Genomic DNA, 17678 nt, shown 5'->3' with positions numbered 1-17678 from the left:
GGCAACTACAGAAGCACCATACTGTCCTCCGAGCTCAAAGCGGCAGCTAAGAGCCTTCGTGAGAACAAGGAGATAGTTGTCAGGAGAGGTGACAAATCGCCAATGTATGTCATTCTTAAAAAAGACGAATATCTGGCGAAAATGAACCTCATACTCTCTGACCAAACTAAATTCCAAAGGGTAACGAAGGACACTACAGCCGAATTGAAAGCAAAGGTCAACAAATTGATCGAAACTGTGAACGCCAAGAAATCCGGACTCCACCTGCCAAAGACTATTCAGGAATATAAACCTGGATATGTGTATGGAAATGTCAAGACACACAAGCCTGGAAACCCACTTCGGCCAATCATCAGCCAGATACCCACACCTACGTACAGACTGGCGAAGCGACTCAACGGCTTGCTGACTCCTTATGTCCCTTGCGCCTTCAGCCTGAAGTCTCCAAGTGAATTTGTTGACTTACTGCGGGGAACACGGGCCACAGAGATAAGAGCCTCGTTGGACGTAGAATCACTGTTTACCCACTTACCTGTGGATGAAACAATCGGGATGATAGCCGACAGAGTGTATCGTGATCCGGCCTGTACTCCTCTTGACATACCAGAAAATATTCTAAGGAAACTACTCCAAGCTTGTACTAAAGAGGCACCCTTCTTGAGCCCGGATGGACACATGTATAAGCAAGTAGATGGGGTCGCCATGGGTTCTCCCCTAGGTGTCCTGTTTGCAAACTTCTACATGGGTATCATCAAGCAAAAAGTCTTAGTCGACATAAACTTGAAACTGGCCATATACTGCAGGTATGTTAACGACATTTTTACACAGGTACCTGATGTCAGACATCTGCAGGAGCTGAAGGAGGCATTTGAGCAGAATTCTGTGTTGCGTTTCACTTACGAGATGGAGAAGGATGGGAAGCTGCCCTTTCTAGATGTAACAGTCATGGAAAGGAGCGGAGTTTTCCACACTGCAGTCTACACTAAGGAAACAAACATAGGAATGTGCCTGAATGCCAACAGTGACTGCCCAGACAGGTACAAGAGGAGTGTTGTTAACGCTTATGTCGACCGTGCTCTCAGCCACAGCTCAGAATGGAAGCAAGTCGACGAAGAACTCTGTAGGGTAAGGCAGGTCCTAGTCAACAACGGCTTCTCCAATGGTTTCGTGGAAGATATCATAAGAAGGAAAGTGAAACGCCATGCAACCTCTGAAGAGACAACTAACACAACACCTATACCCCCTATTAGACTATTTTACAGGAACTTCTTTTCCACAGCCCATAAAACGAAGGAAAGGGTTCTGAAAGATATTGTTAGTAGAAACGTTATCCCAACAGACAAAAATCAGAAGATACAACTGACAATTTACTATAAAACAGAAAAAACGGCCAGCCTACTCATGAGAAACTCTCCAGACACAAAGCAGAACGCTTTAAAAGAGACCAACGTCGTCTATGCCTTCAAATGCCCTCTTGGGGACTGTAAGCCTCAAAAAACTCAGTATATAGGCAAGACAACAACATCTTTTTCCAGGCGTTTAAGGATGCATAAGCTACAGGGCTCCATTAAGGAACATAGTCTCTTCCCACAACCAAAGTATCACCAGAGAAATCTTACCAAACAACACAGAAATCATCGATAGATACAGCGATAGCAGGCGGCTTGACGTCTGCGAGGCACTACACATCAAGAAGTCAACACCAGCAATCAACAGCCAATTAATGCACAACTATATTCTACCCACTTCTAGACTCCGTTCCAATATAGAAGCATCAAGAAATATGGGCCAATAAAAATAGGCCTTCTGCAGTTACCTACCTTTAATACCCATTGTTTCGTGTTCTGTCTTGTGTAAAAAGTTTATTTTCACCTCATCCAAAACTATTGTAACATGTCACCTCACCCAAATGTAGTTATAAAAAACTCGAAGATGTTTAAGCTCTATTCAGTTAAAGTTGTGTGTGTGTGTGTAAACTAAAGTCTTTGAAAATGTAATAAGTTTTACGAAACACGCTCAAGTGTCGCGTCAGACTAGAAATAAAAATGAATTTTGGAGAATTGATTTTTGAGTTACCATCAACAGTGAAAAGAGACGTTATATATATATATATATATATAACGTCTCTATGGGACTACACATGTGTATCCACCCTGGCTGACACCTATGTACACTTCGGAGCTGATCAAGCAGGTGGGGCGGCCAACCACAGGGAAACAGCAAAATCACTCAAGTACAGGCGACTGGAAGGTCAATACCTCTTTGTTCCCATAGCGTCTGAGACGCATGGCCCCTGGGGCAAGAGTGCCTTGGGATTTCTCAAGGAATTGGGTTCCAAGCTCATTGACGTCACCAGAGACCCAAGGGCTTCCAGTTTTTTATTTCAGCGTCTCAGTGTGGCGATCCAGAGGGGAAGTGCTTGCTGCGTCCTCGGTTCCTGTCCAGAAGCGTAGGAGCTTCAAGAGATCCATAACCTTTAGGCATTTGTCTTGTATGTTTTGTAACCTTTAAATACACAATAAAGGAAAAAAAAAAGGGAAGGGGGTGGTAGGAGAAAAACACACAGAAACTGTATTGGAGGGGACCTACATTCCCTCCAATGCGTTATGTGTGGTTTCCTCCGAGGCTATGGGTCCCCCTTCTTCCAGCCAGAGGTGGTACTCCCTTCCCTATTTATATATATATATATATATATATATATATATATATATATATATATATATATATATATATATATATATATATGTATATGAAGCATATATACAATAGTTATATATATATACTGTATATACAGGTCCACATTCTGGCAGAGCCAATCACAATGAATTGTTATAAAGAAAAAAACTATTAATTAGAGCTAACATTATTCAGAACCTTCAAACATACACACATATCTACTGATGGTATGCAAAATATATAATCTAATAGTTGAAGTGTAGTGACTTAGCTCTGTATAAACTATAGCATTAAGCAACCTTTCTTGACTGGTGTCAAACAAAGTAGCTCTTCATCTTTGAGAAAAACATAGCAATACCATAATTTAAGACTCCAAAAAAATCGTGCCATAGGATGCGAGCCGTCTGCCTGGCTACCAGCCATCCCAGATCCCACCAGGTGTGTACCACTTGCATGTCCAGCATCTCTGTCACACAGTCATTGCTGTCAATCTTGTACCGATATTTCTTGAATGTATTAACTGAATAGTAATGCCTAGTTCGTGTAATACAGAGAATTTTTATTATAGAGGGTTTTTCAGAAGGGATTCCAATTAGTGCCGACACCTCATCTGTGAAGTTTTGCTGCCTCTCTAGTCCTAACTTATGGAAGTGTCTGTCAGCGTATCCGAGACGGCGACGCCGATGGAGCTCTGACAGTGTGGCATCATCCATTTCCTCGCGGGACAGCAGAGTAATCACTCCTTTCATCACTGCCATGAAGTACTGAACCTGGGTAAAAATTTATATTCATTGTCCTAAATTCTGCTTATGTGATGCATTTTTTTGTTTTGTTGATTGGTTTTCATATCTGCAGAACAGTACTACTACCACTTCCACAGTCAAGTAATTTACTCTAGCCACCTTTTACGATCAAACATTAAATATTCCTCAACTGAATTTAGTTTTTGTAATTCTTACCAATTCTTCCTTTCAAAAATTTATTTCAACTTGCTCATCCTTAAGTAAAATATTGATCTCTCATTGAGTTACCACATTTTATTAAGGTGGTCTCTATTTCTTTAATTATCAGTACTGAAGACATTCAAACATCTTTACTAGCACTTTTATCATAGTAAATCATTTACTTGGTTTTTAATTTTCTTCACAATTAATGACCTTCATTCTTAGGAAGTAAGTAATTATCAAAACAAGGCACCAAACCGGGAAGGCTATGTAACACCATCAAATGTATGGAATAATCAGAGGGCGCTAAATATCGCTAAGGATGCCAATACGAGAACAGAAACGCATAAGGCGACCACCCCTCAAGTGACTGTGAGGGGCGGTCAGAAAGCAACACACACGCTCATCCTGGAAGTCAGGACATTCAACAAGGATATGCACGACGGTAAGACGGACAACGCAATTTGGACAATAAGGATCTGGGCGGCGCTCCATTAAGTGACCGTGAGTTAAGCAAGTATGGGTAAGATGCAACCTCGCCTGAGCCGTTTTCCACCGCCGGTTACGGTGGCAGGAGGAAGGCCACGGCAGAACACAACTCTTAAGAGTACACAGTTTGTTACCAACAACAGAAGACCAACAACCCTGTCAACGGGCAAGGATGGAGGAATAAATAACTGGATAAAAGTCGGAAAAAGGAATACCTTTAAGGGAAACGGGACAAGAGCGGATTGCCTCTCTAGTGGCAGCATCCACACGCTCATTTAAAGAAACACCAACATGGTTGGGAACCCAGCAAAACTCCATGGATTTTAATTTACTAGAGATAAGAAACAGCCAATGTTGAATCTCGACGACAACGGGATGGACAGGATTAAAGGACCCGAGAGTCACGAGGGCACTACGAGAGTCAACGACAATCACAAAGGAGGATTGACAACGAAAAGGCAGGGGACGGAGAGCATGGAGTATAGCATAAAGCTCTGCTGTGAAGATGCTAGTCTCCGAAGAGAGGCAACACATATAAGTGCGGTCAGGAAAACACCGGAGTAGCCCACACCGTCTGCGGACTTAGACCCATTGGTGAAGATGGAAACGGAGCGGGAGTATGAAGTGCACTCACGAAAAAGGCGTTTCAGAACCATAGGAGGAGTATAAGCTTTAATAATGCAGGTCAAGGATGTACAAAACTTCGGAAGGGGGCCCCCTTCACGGAGGCAAGGAAGGAGCAATACGAGGAGAAATATGAGAAAGATGAATGGAATGAGACCTGTAAGTGAGATAGCTGGACAGAAAGAGGGAGGTGGTGAAGAGGAACAAGAACAACAGGAGGGGTAAAAGTCAAAACACGACAGAGGCAAGAGGAAGGATGTTACAAGGACTGCGCCAGATAGCGAAGACAGCAGCAATCACGTGGGTCCTGGAGAGATAGGAAACCAAGCTGAGGGCAAGAGTCGAACGAAAGACACCAGAGCTGAGGCGCAACCCAGCATGGAGCAAAACATGAAGACAGCGAAGAGTAGAAGGAGAAGTGGACGAATAAGCATGGCAACCATAATCGAGTTTAGACAGAACGAGTGAGGAATGTAGAAAGAGGAGCGTATACCTATCTGCCCCCCAAGAAGTATGGGACAAAACCTTAAGTAGGTTAAGGGCCTTAGAGCATTCAACTCGGAGGTAAGAGATATGGGCTGACCAAGACAAAATCGTGTCAAAGATTAACCCCACAAACTTAGCGAAATCCTTATACACAAGGGGGATGTCCATAAATTGATAAAGAGGGACGAAGAATGACATGCTTCCGAGTAAAAGTCATAGCAAAAGTCTTAGACGCAGAGAACTTGAAGCCATGATCGGTGGCCCAAGACAACATGGCATCAATTGCAAGTTGAAGTCGCCATTGAAGGAGAGGCGAATCACCCCGACAGCAAAGGGTAAGATCGGTAAGGTAACATAGAGAGCAGAGAAGACGCCAGAAGGGAGGGAGGAAAGAAGACCATTGAGAGCAACAAGAAAATGAGTAGTGCTCAGAGTAGTAGTGAAAGGAACGATGTGCTCAGAGTGGTGAAAGTATTAGTGTAGAGTAGTGCTCAGAGTAGTGAAAGGAACGACGAGAGAGGAAACTTTGGAGGAAGAGAGGGAGAGTCCCACGAAGGCCAAAAGAATGAAGTTGGGACAGAATATGATACCGCCAGGTAGTGTTTTAAGCCTTTTCGAGGTCAAAAAGGACGGCAACAACGGAGGTCTTCGCAACAAAAGCAGTACGAATATAGACCTCCAAGTTCACCAGGACATCTGTTGTGTTGTGGCATTTGCGAAAACCAAATTGAGAAGGGGAAAGGAGGTGATAGTGCTCTAAGAACCACATCAGACGAACGTTAACCATATGTTCAAAGAGCTTGCAGACACAACTCGTAAGGGCAATAGGGCGGAAGTCCTTGGGGGAAGACCCGAGAGACCCTGGTTTCCGAATAGGGAGGACAACAGCATCGAACCAGTCCTCAGGGACTGACGACGACTCCCTGACCCGATTAAACAGACTCAGTAAATACTGAGACGAGCATGAAGGGAGATGTCGAAGCATCTCATAATGAATGCCATCGGAGCCTGCCGCCGTAGAACCGCAGAGGGTCAGGAAGACTGGAGCTCAGAAATAGAGAAGGGATTGTTATATTGAAGGCAGAGATAGGTACAGAAATTCAAAGGACGAGATTCAAGAAGAGGCTTACGAAGAAGGAAGGAATGGGGAAGATGAGAACCAAAGCTAGCAGACGAAAAGTGGGAACCCAATTCGGTCACAACTTGCAACAGGTCCGCCACAAGAGTACCAACGAGGTGAAGGACCGGGGAGATATCGGGAACGAACTTACCTGCTATCTTGCGGATACGCTTCCCATACTTGACTGTACTTGACAAGATCATTGGCAAAAATGCTTGCCCTGATGGAAAACAAGGTCAATGAGTCTACCAGGAGATAAGAAACCTTGATAGATCATAATGGCTCTGGCACAGTGAGCATCCAAGGCTTCCCCTTGGACAAGTACCAGTAGGTTTCCTTCCAACAAGTCTCCATGTATGCAGTTTCCATTATAGCACACTTAGATTATATTTGCCATTATATTGTAATAATAGTTATTTATTCTTCCACTTTCCTTTATCTTATACAGGAACTGTGTTCTAAAGACCATTCGGTAACAAATGTCTCTCCATCTATAACATTTTGCAACTAAACTAAACGCATCACTCTGAACTATGACAAAATATTTACCTGCAGTATATAGTGATTTTGGCTGATTGAAGGATTTGCAAAGGATTCAACACGTAACACTTGACTCAGAAATCAGCTAACAGCTTTGCTTTTAATGCTCTGGTAAACACAAACATGAGCTTTTTCATTTAATTTGCTCAAAGGTATCTGGCCCAGTGATACAAAAACAATATTCTTTATAGAACATTAGTTGCATTTTCCTCAAGTCACTTACAGCCTTATATAGTTTTAGCACAACACTTTGTAAACCTGGAATACCCGCCATTCTTGCAAGATCCTCATTATATTCCCACTGCAATCCCTGGAAACACAAACCGTAACTGTCTCTATTTTCCGCTTGTTACAACTTGTAATAAAGTTGCTACATCTTGGCTTAACGTGTTTATGACGTATTAGAACGTTGTTATAACTTGCTATATTGATTATTATAACTGGTTAGGTGTTAAAACTTGTTCGAACGTTGTACCAACGTCGTAGTTTCAGTGTGTGTTTGGCGGGATGAACCCAATTTAGGAAAATATCTAATGGGAAGGCCTTTACTACACAGATCCCTAATAGCTTTGTCAGTATCTTCATCCATTTCCACCTTGCTAGGTAAAGTAACAGTTTGCGTTACTGTCTTCAGAAAGATATCTGAAAACAGTATGAAGACTATAGTATTTCTTCCTATGAAGAAGAAATACTATAGTAAGAAAAGTGCAACCATCTTTCAGTTGTTATGTCAGGTAATATATCTAAAAACATTCTACCATATACAACAATGATTTACCCAAATACTGTACTGTACGCAGATGATGAGTCACAATAACGTGGCTAAAGATATAAAGACTAAATCACACACCAAAAGATGAGGAGACGACAACGTTTCAGTCCGTCCTGGATCATTATCAAGTCGATTGTGAGGACCATTATCACAATGGACTTGATAATGGTCCAGGACAGACCGAAACGTTGTCGTGTCCTCATCTTGTCGTCCATGTAATAGGACCCATTATCACCACACTAGAAATACATATCTCTTTGATGTCCCCAGAGTCAAACTTAATCTGTGTAAACACTCTATGCAAGTAAAGGGACCCAGTCTATGGAACTCACTCCCTAATGAATTGAAAAGCTGTCCAACTTTTGCGTCATTCAAAAACAAAATTAAAAAGTACCTAATTTCATCTTCATAGTTTTTTACCTTGTTGCTTTAAAATTGCACTGTATCTATTGCTACCCAATCTCCCAATATTTATGTACCCAATCCGAACATCTTTACCATTGTGATCATTGCTGTCTTCTTATATATACTATCAATTTGCTGTATGATGCCTATTAATCTTGTTGAAAATTATCAATCAAGCTGTCAATGTAATCAATCAGAGCTTTAATATACCAATGTGCTTTAATATACTTACTAATCTCTCTCATTTGATTTATTCTTGCAATGTATCTTATCATTTTATTAATTCTGCTAGAATTTACCTACTTAAAATTATCTGTTAAATTTTCTTTCCTCCTATTTGGACACAAAACAGGACAACTATTTTTCTCTTGAATGTGAGCGCGCGACATATTTTCATGTCTGACGAACAAATAGTTCTATAATATTGAATTCTTATCCGATCGAGTTGGGATAGTATGAAGATGTTTGCCATGAAATTTTCGTTTTCTCTAATAGCCACATAACCTATTTGGGAGAACGGAATTGTCTTGTATCTACGTGGTAGAACTGTTGTATTGTTGACACGCGAAGTGTAATCAACGAAGTTTCTTTATATGGTGCCGGTCTAACGCATTCTTGTGTGAAATTTTATACATATGTTCTTCTCGAACATTCTATTGCGAACACATTTGTATAAAAATGAAATACGTACATAGAAAATTAAGGTCAAGACAGTGAAAAGAATATACACTTTTCAATACTGGTTTCGCTGATGTGCGGTAACAGGTAACACTTCGCCCACTTCCCACACACTTGCGGGTGAGCCGCGATCATGATTCTACATTTATATGCATATGTCCGTGTAGAGAATTTTATTGTGATCTCTGAGATACCAAATTTAACGCTGTAGGACAAGTGTGGAGTTGACAAACTTGAAAAGAATAGAAACATTTCGTCGCTGTTTGGAGCTCACGGCTAGTGATCGACGTAGTTCTTTATTTGGTGGTGGATTAACTCATGCTTTGGTGACATTTTATACATATGTTCTTCTAGAACATTCTATTGCGAACACATTGGTACTAAAATGAAATGTGTACATCGAAAATTAAGGTCAGGACAGTGAAAAGAGTATACACTTTTCAGTGTTTCCGCTCCATGGCCCGAAACGCCGAGAGCACTTTGTGCTTACTTTTTTCCTCGTTTGCTGGGAGGATGAGAGTCTTAAGGACCTGCCCGAAACACTGCGCGCACTAGTGGCTTTACAAGATTGTAATTAATTACCTAGGTGTAGTTACAGGATGAGAGCTACGCTCATGGTGTCCCATCTTCCCAGAACTCTTTGTCATATAACGCTTTGAAACTACTGACGGTCTTGGCCTCCACCACCTTCTCCCCTAAATTGTTCCAACCGTCTATCACTCTGTTTGCGAAAGTGAATTTTCTTATATTTCTTCGGCATCTGTGTTTAGCTAGTTTATATCTATGACCTCTTGTTCTTAAAGTTCCAGGTCTCAGGAAATCTTCCCTATCGATTTTATCAATTCCTATTACTATTTTGTATGTAGTGATCATATCACCTCTTTTTCTTCTGTCTTCTAGTTTTGGCATATTTAATGCCTCTAACCTCTCCTCGTAGCTCTTGCCCTTCAGTTCTGGGAGCCACTTAGTAGCATGTCTTTGCACCTTTTCCAGTTTGTTGTAACAAACTACGCTGTTGTAAGAATTATCCAGAGTGGTTTATCGACAAAAGAGAATGGGAAGCTGAGCCCGCATGGTGACCTGGGAACCTGACCCCAGGGGAATTCGCGGTGGAAATAACCGACGCCTTGTTCATAGCTGCGTATAATGAATCTATATAGATATATAGATTAGATATAGATATTATTAAATATTAATTAATATTTATTTATTTAGATATTAGTTAGATAGTTAGATATTAAGTCACTGCACATTCTCTCATGTGTATTATACATATATAAAACGCTAAACTATAATGCCAATCCTGATCTTAAAAGCTTCATAGAAGGTTGTAACAGAACCCATGAGCACCACACCAGAAATAAATACAGTTTTGATATTCCTAGAGTACGTCTTAATCAAACTAGAAATGCTCTGCAAATCAAGGGGCCCAGAATGTGGAATGACCTTCCCAACCATGTTAAAGACTGTACCTCTCTCAACCAGTTTAAGATAAAAACTAAACACTACCTAATAAATTCCCTGTAATCTACCTCACTCCTCTATTGTCAACCCATGTCTGTTATTTTCTTTTCTTTTTTTTTAATCAACACTGTTTGTCAACCTATTGTATTTGTGCTGCTTTTTCAGTCATGTTCCCCCTTTTTTTATCTTTATTTGTATTTGTTCTCAACACTTTTTATTCTTTATGCTCAATTAGTATTAAGTTCTAGATATTAATGTTTTTCTTGCCCGAAACGCATTGCGTAATAGTGGCTTTAGGCATTGTATGTACTAGCTCTATCTATATATCAATCCATTAATGTAACATCACTTGTATGTATATACCTTACCTGAATAAACATCTGAATCTGAATCTGAATCTGAATCATCCTATAGTATTCAGTAATTTAGAGAAATTAGCCTTTATTCATTTTGCATTAAAATTGTATTGTATAATAGTACTGGATACAATATCAAGAGTATTCTAATTATTGAGTTTAAGTCACCATCAGTGACATCACGAATCAGATCTAACTTGTAAGGCGGAGTGACCGGCGGTCATAGGTCATCAGGGTTGACAGGTCTACTATTTCTCAAAGTTCAATTAACCATTTTGGGGGATCGGGAACAGCTCTGCCGTTAGATGTTTGTGTAATTTAATTTCAGTAAAATAATTCAACCAGTCTGGATCAATTCAGTACAAACAGAGGTTAATTGTTATAACTTAAACCTTGCTAAGTAACTGGGGTAAGCGATGCGGAAGGATACAATGTTCTAGTCTGGGCTTGATCAGACGAGGACAGGTCAGTGTGGAAACAGGAGCAACTGGGAGAGGCCAACCATCTTACCTCTCCCCAAGACCAGCCCAACATCTTTAGCTGGTTGCCCAAGGTATAGTTGCTATGGTTATTTATAGAGGTAGTCTCATTGCCAGTCAGGTCAAGTAGGGAGTGTTAAAGTGACAGGGAGTGAACATATTTAGATTTTTGTTTTAGTTTTCTTTTAATAAATTAATTAAGTTAATAATTTGCATTTTTACTGTTTCCATGTGTTTTATGTGTACACTTGTCCTGGTCACGTGGTCCACACGAGGTAGAGTTGGATTGGGCGCCGATTCTAACATCGAATCATTCCCGTGTAATTAATTTCACACTCTTAAGTTTCCACGGTCATCGGTTATAGTGGGGATCAAGCCCCAAGGTTGATTAATTCGCATGATCGATCCAGACCTCGATCATTGCTGTGTTACTGGTCTGGTGGTGGCAGCGTAGAGGCGACTCTAGGGTTTTGCTCAAAGCCTAGGTCACGTCATACTGGGTGTAGAATCCTAAGTCGGTCAATCGTCTTAGGACCACGTGGCGTGGAGTTGGCTTTGGTAAAAGTTTTGGAGTCCCTTGGTAGAGAATAAAAAGTAAGAATACGGGTAGAAAGAGGGCAAAGAAGGAAGATAAGTCAGAGAGGAACCCTAACCCGTGTTACATTGTTGATGTGCTTCTTAAGATATGGGCACCACACAACTGCTCCATATTCTAGCTTTGGCCTAACAAAAGTCGTGAACAATTTCTTTAGTATATCGCCATCTATATATTTAAAAGCAATTCTGAAGTTAGAAAGCGTGGCACAGGCTCCTCGCACAATATTCTTTATGTGGTCCTCAGGTGCTAGTTTTCTATCTAGAACCACCCCTAGATCTCTTTCTTTATCTGACTTCTTTAAAGAGTTCTCACATAATATATAGGTTGTGTGGGGTCTATGTTCTCCTATTCCACATTCCATAACATGGCATTTATTAACATTAATTTCCATTTGCCAAGTGGTGCTCCATATACTTATTTTGTCCAGGTCTTCTTGAAGGGCATGACAATCATCTAAGTTTCTTATCCTTTCTATTATCTTAGCATCATCAGCAAACATGTTCATATAATTCTGTATACCAACTGGTAGATCATTTATGTAGGCAATAAACATCACTGGTGCAAGAACCGAACCCTGTGGTACTCCACTTGTGACATTTCTCCAGTCCGATACATTGCCTCTGATCACAGCCCTCATTTTTCTATCAGTCAGAAAATTTTTCATCAATGTTAGAAGCGTACCTGTCACTCCTCCAATATTTTCCAGTTTCCAGAACAACCTCTTATGTGGAACTCTGTCGAAAGCCTTTTTTAGGTCCAGATAGATGCAGTCAACCCAACCATCTCTTTCCTGTAATATCTCTGTTGCTCGATCACAGAAACTGAGTAAATTCGATACACAGGATCTTCCAGATCGAAAACTATACTGTCTGTCTGATATTATATCATTTCTCTCCAGGTGTTCTACCCATTTAGATTTAATTATTTTTTCCAATATTTTGACTATTACACTTGTCAATGATACCGGTCTATAATTAATTAATTAAGATTAATTAATCTTCCCTGCTTCCACTTTTGTAGATTGGAACTATGTTAGCCTTTTTCCACACATTAGCTACAACTCCTGTAAACAGGGATGCCTGAAAAATCAGTTGAAGAGGAATGCTGAGCTCAGGTGCACATTCTCTCAGAACCCATGGTGAAATTCCATCTGGACCAACTGCTTTGTTCTTATTTAGCTCCTTGAGCATTTTTTTCACTTCGTCTCTAGACACCTCTATGTGCTCTATGTTGTTCTCTGGAATTCTTATTGTATCTGGTTCCCTGAAGATTTCATTTTGTACAAACACACTTTGGAACTTTTCGTTTAATGTTTCACACATTTCCTTTTCATTTTCCGTGAATCTATTTCCCATTTTCAACCTCTAAATATTATCCTTTACCTGCAATTTGTTGTTTATGAATTTATAGAATAGACCTGGTTCTTTTTTACATTTGTCTGCAATCCCTTTTTCAAAATTTCTTTCTGCCTCTCTCCTCACTGCCGTGTAGTTGTTTCTCGCATCTTTGTATCGCTGGTATGTTTGGGGGTTTGTAAACACCATGCTATGTATTTTCCCAAACCCAATATACCTTCTTGTATATAAATAAATAAATAAATAAATAAATAAATAAATAAATAAATAAATAAATAAATAAATAAATAAATGAATAAATAAATAAATAAATAAATAAATAGCCAAACGTCTCTGACCTGCTGCAGGAATTGAACCCAGAACTTTTCAGTTAATGAACTGACTGCATTGACCATTGTATTACAGGACCCTCCTTTTATTTTATGTATATACAAAATGTACAGTGGGTCGTGAAAGTACATTTTTGCCAAGCCACTAACATGCATAGCATTTCAGGAACGTCCTAAAGCTAACAGAATTTGCAATTGATTTAAAACTAGGTGAGACAGTCAATCTTGTATACAAAAAAAATGTGATGACAGAATCTTAATCCACATAATTACTACCATGTACAGTAATAATGCAAGGTACAAAGAATGGCCGCTAGCTTCCCAGATTCCAACTTTGTGAATCACAGATTAACGAAGCAAAACTTGTTTAAAAACTTAACACATCCTCATGAATCCAAAATAGTTCTGCAACAAACCAGAACATAACAATGAATGTAGGCAAGAAATTCACAATGCATCACTCTAGATCAAAGTAAATCTAGAATGCAAAAATCTATATATGCAGCCATTCAAGGGTTCAATCCAACTGATAAACTATACAAAAAGGTGGTTAAAAAAAAGCTTCATCGTCTCAGGTATACTGTATACTTAGATAAAGCATTAGGAACATTTAACTCGTATCTAGAAAGTTTCCTCTATAAAGTTATATTTACTACATCTTTAGAGGAGTATATACCATACATTGCAAATTCTATACAAGAAAAATTAAACCAGATTTATGTATAATGTCTACATTAACCAGTACAGTAATATTTTATTTCCCATGTAAGACTAAAGTTGATAATATGAAAAGCATCTTTCTAAGATCATCCAGCTACTAAAGATTCCACCATGTCATAAAACAGGATCATGTACACTCACTGTTATCACAGTTGACTACCAAGAGAGAGCTCTCTCTGTACCGACCACTACAACTTGGCAGTCCCCACACACTTCTGGGTTTCCCTCACGTTAGTCACCTAACATGCTGCCATTAAAAACAAAGTAACAGAAAATGTGTAGGCCATAAGGAAGGGAACAGCAACAGCCAAATCTGATCTGAAAGGCTTTTTTCACATAAAGTGTAGGTTTTTCTGAGCTATTCCATTACGCTACACAATAACAATATCTACCAGATACATAAAAAGGAGAAATATATAGGGCGACTCCTGTGCTGCCAAAAATCCCTTGAAGGATGTTTGCGGTGTGTATGTGTAATTACCTAAATGTGTGTGTACTCCTCTAGTTGTGCTTGCGGGGGTTAAGCTAAGGCTCTTTGGTCCAGCCTCTCAACTGTCAATCAAATGGTGTTGTTACGACCCTGGGTTCTTCAGTGGAAACCAGAGGTCAAAAATTTAACTAATTAAGCTACGTTAGAGTAGGAAATCGCAACCCGATGTGGCTTTGTTTGTATCTTCCCTGCCAGACGTAAGACTATTCTTGTTTCTGAAAGAGCATTTAAAGACTGAGCTGGGGGTTGATTATTAAATAATAACATAGGCACCAACTATGCTTACTATTACTTTTTAATCATTTGTAAATTAAACCTGAGTAAACTTGGTATAGGGCTGCGGTACGATTAGTTGAGCAGTCTGCCGGCAGCTGTGGGGAAGGAGACTGAGACTCCATCTTTTTCTGAGCTGGTGTAATGTGGACAGGAACCTCTTACCCTTCCTCTTCGTTTCCATATTTCTGTGTCTTGTTCAAGCTAAGTATATACTGTGTACATTATTCAATTTCTGGCATACTCATGTTCTATGTGTAGGGCATTATATTTCGTGTGTAGTAGGTGTGTTTAGAGTTTATATTAATAGTTATTCTAAAGGGGGTCCCATTGGAACCACGTGGTCCCCTACCCTAAGCTGACTCTAACTTCAAGTTATTCAATAGTAGAGCTTTACCCTAGCTTGTGCTCAGTGTAAAACCTTGTATCCTGTTTATGTGGACCAAGGCATTTAACGTAAGGTAGTGTGGTAAAGTTATTATTATTATTGTTATTGGTGTGAATGTATATGGGAGGGCTGTTAACGGGTTAATAAATAAGTACCTTAAAACAGAGTATCCCTTCTTCCTGTGTGGGAGTGCATTGATCAACCCTTAGATTGACATATATGGTCTAGTAGCAAGTTATTATTACTGTGGATAGTTTATTTTGGGGGTCGGGCCTTTTAGCTCTCCCATATTTGATAACTGTCTTCTAACTACCCTTACCCCTTAATAGTACCAGTTCCCCCATAGCAAGCCCACCACCCATTTATATCTATAACAAGTGGGGGCCTGTCTGGGATGAACAGTATAAGTGTAAAAAATTAGATTCTTGAGTGCCAAAACTAAAATTTGTTGTTTTCCGCAGAACGGTTGTGTGCTAGCCTAGGGTCCAGCTCATCTAGCAAAGGACATTCTTGCACTGACTGGACACCCAGCTGGATCCCTTCACGATTAAGGTTAGTGTGGCCTTGTGTTAGGGGCCGTGCAAATTTTTGTTTTTTTCCAATTTTTATTTTTTAATTTTTTCTTTGGCTGGGAGCTAAAATTATTAGTGATGTCATCTGAAATGCAGAGACTGGCAAGGGAGCCTTCAGTGGTAGAGATAAAGAAACTTACCAAGTCTTATTTAGTATTGTTAGGCAAGGAATTTGGCCTAGAATTAAATGACGCGGATAAAAAGTGGACTTTGGTGAATGAAATATTACAGCATTGTATTGATGAAGAACTATTGGCAAGTGATACACCTTTATGCCAACCTAGCCAAGCAGAAAGTGCAACTCATAGGGATAGAGAATTAGCTCTAGAGTTAGCAAAAATATAATTAGAGGAGCAAAGACTCAAAACCGAGCAGGCTAGAATTAGAGCGAATGCCACTGGACCTCCACCTGCCAGGGATTCAAACCCCAGGCATTATGAGAAAAAGCATAATTCACCTGAATTTTCCGAGTCAGACCCTGAAAGGTTTTTCAACCATTTTCAGAGATTGGCCATGTCCATGAACTGGCTAAAGGAAGAGTGGGTGAAAATCCTACAGGGAAGACTTAGGGGGAAAGCACAAGATATTTTTATAAACATGCCTGACGACGAGTGTTTTGAATATGGTAAAGTCAGGGAACGTATTTTGCGGGCATATGAAATTACTTCTGAAGCTCACCGCCAAGTTTATCACAACCAACCGCTCACTGAATTTGCTAATGATCAAATTGGATTGTTTGATAAATGGATTCGCTCGGCTAAAGCCGAAACATACGAGGCACTCAAGAATACTTTGTTAATTGAACAGTTTATAGATAGTATGCCAGACATTGTAGCTCAGTATATTAGAGGAAGGGTAGAGGTAAATTCTAAAATAGGGGATTTGGCCAAGTTGGCAGAAAACTACTAATTGGCGGGCAAAAGGCCCAATAAAAATAATTGTACCCCACAGAGTAGCAAAATTTATACCCACAGCCAGTCCAGACCAGCTCATTCTAACACTTTAACTAATGCACCTTCTGTTTCAGACATAACTAACCCTGTTAAAGTGTCTAGCCCCATGGTACCTAAGGGTGAACTGAAGGGTAATTCTGTTAGTAATGTCTTTTCTCCCCGACGTTTTTGTGGTCACTGTAAATGTCCAAACCACACTATTAGCCGTTGTTGGCAACTGTACTCGGAAAAAAGACCCAATGCTCTAGTTGTGACACAGGGCTTGAGGCCTTCGGAAGGGTTAGAGAGTAAGACCTCCAACCCACAGTGGTTGGTCTTGCTTGCCCCATTCTTATCGAAAGGGAGACTACTTTTGTCTGAGGGTTCTTCCTGGAAGGACGTGGTGATCTTCCGAGACACCGGTGCCATCCAGACTTTAATTTTAGAGAGTGCGTTGCAAGGTGCCAACACTCTCGACACTGGAGAGGTGGTACTGGTCGAGGGTGTCACTAGTGATACTCGAGCAGTACCCCTCCATAAGGTTACCCTGGAATCTGATTTCCACAAGGGTGTACAGTTGGAGTCACTTCATACCTACCTTTCCCTAATGTTGATGTAATAGTTGGTAATGATTTAGCAGGGGATAAGGTAGGGGACTCCAGACTGCCTATTATGTTGCCTACCCCTAAGGTTTGCCTGGATCCACCCGCCGCAGAGGATAATGTTGTGTACCCTGCGTGCGCAGTGACCTGGTCTATGGAACTTAAATGTAAGGGCAGCCCTGTGCTTGCCAAGGTGGTAAATCCCGAGGACACAAGGAGCTTTCCGAGTGGTGAAAACCAAGTAGACCTCGCGGACACATTCATGGCCCGACTCGATGACGTGGCCGAGGACATTGTGGAGAGCCTGCCACCGCCATCTACCGAGAGTAGTGGGGAGGTGGAGGAGAACACTGTTGAGCCTCAGCCAATGGCATCTGACCAAGGAC

The 17678-nt window shown here is 40.4% G+C and overlaps 1 protein-coding gene across 1 annotated transcript in view; it reads right to left on the bottom strand.

Moving 5' to 3' along the window:
- Nucleotides 1–2990: 2990 nt before the first annotated feature.
- Nucleotides 2991–17678, bottom strand: part of LOC138370924 (uncharacterized) — a 100555-nt gene continuing 85867 nt past the window's right edge. The window contains exon 8 of the mRNA XM_069335587.1: nucleotides 2991–3446. Coding sequence (XP_069191688.1) covers nucleotides 2991–3446 — 456 coding nt within the window. The remainder of the gene's footprint in view (nucleotides 3447–17678) is intronic.

Source organism: Procambarus clarkii, chromosome 34, assembly GCF_040958095.1.
Source record: "Procambarus clarkii isolate CNS0578487 chromosome 34, FALCON_Pclarkii_2.0, whole genome shotgun sequence".
NCBI classification, from domain to species: Eukaryota; Metazoa; Arthropoda; class Malacostraca; order Decapoda; family Cambaridae; genus Procambarus; species Procambarus clarkii.
This window is presented reverse-complemented; position numbering and strand designations above follow the sequence as displayed.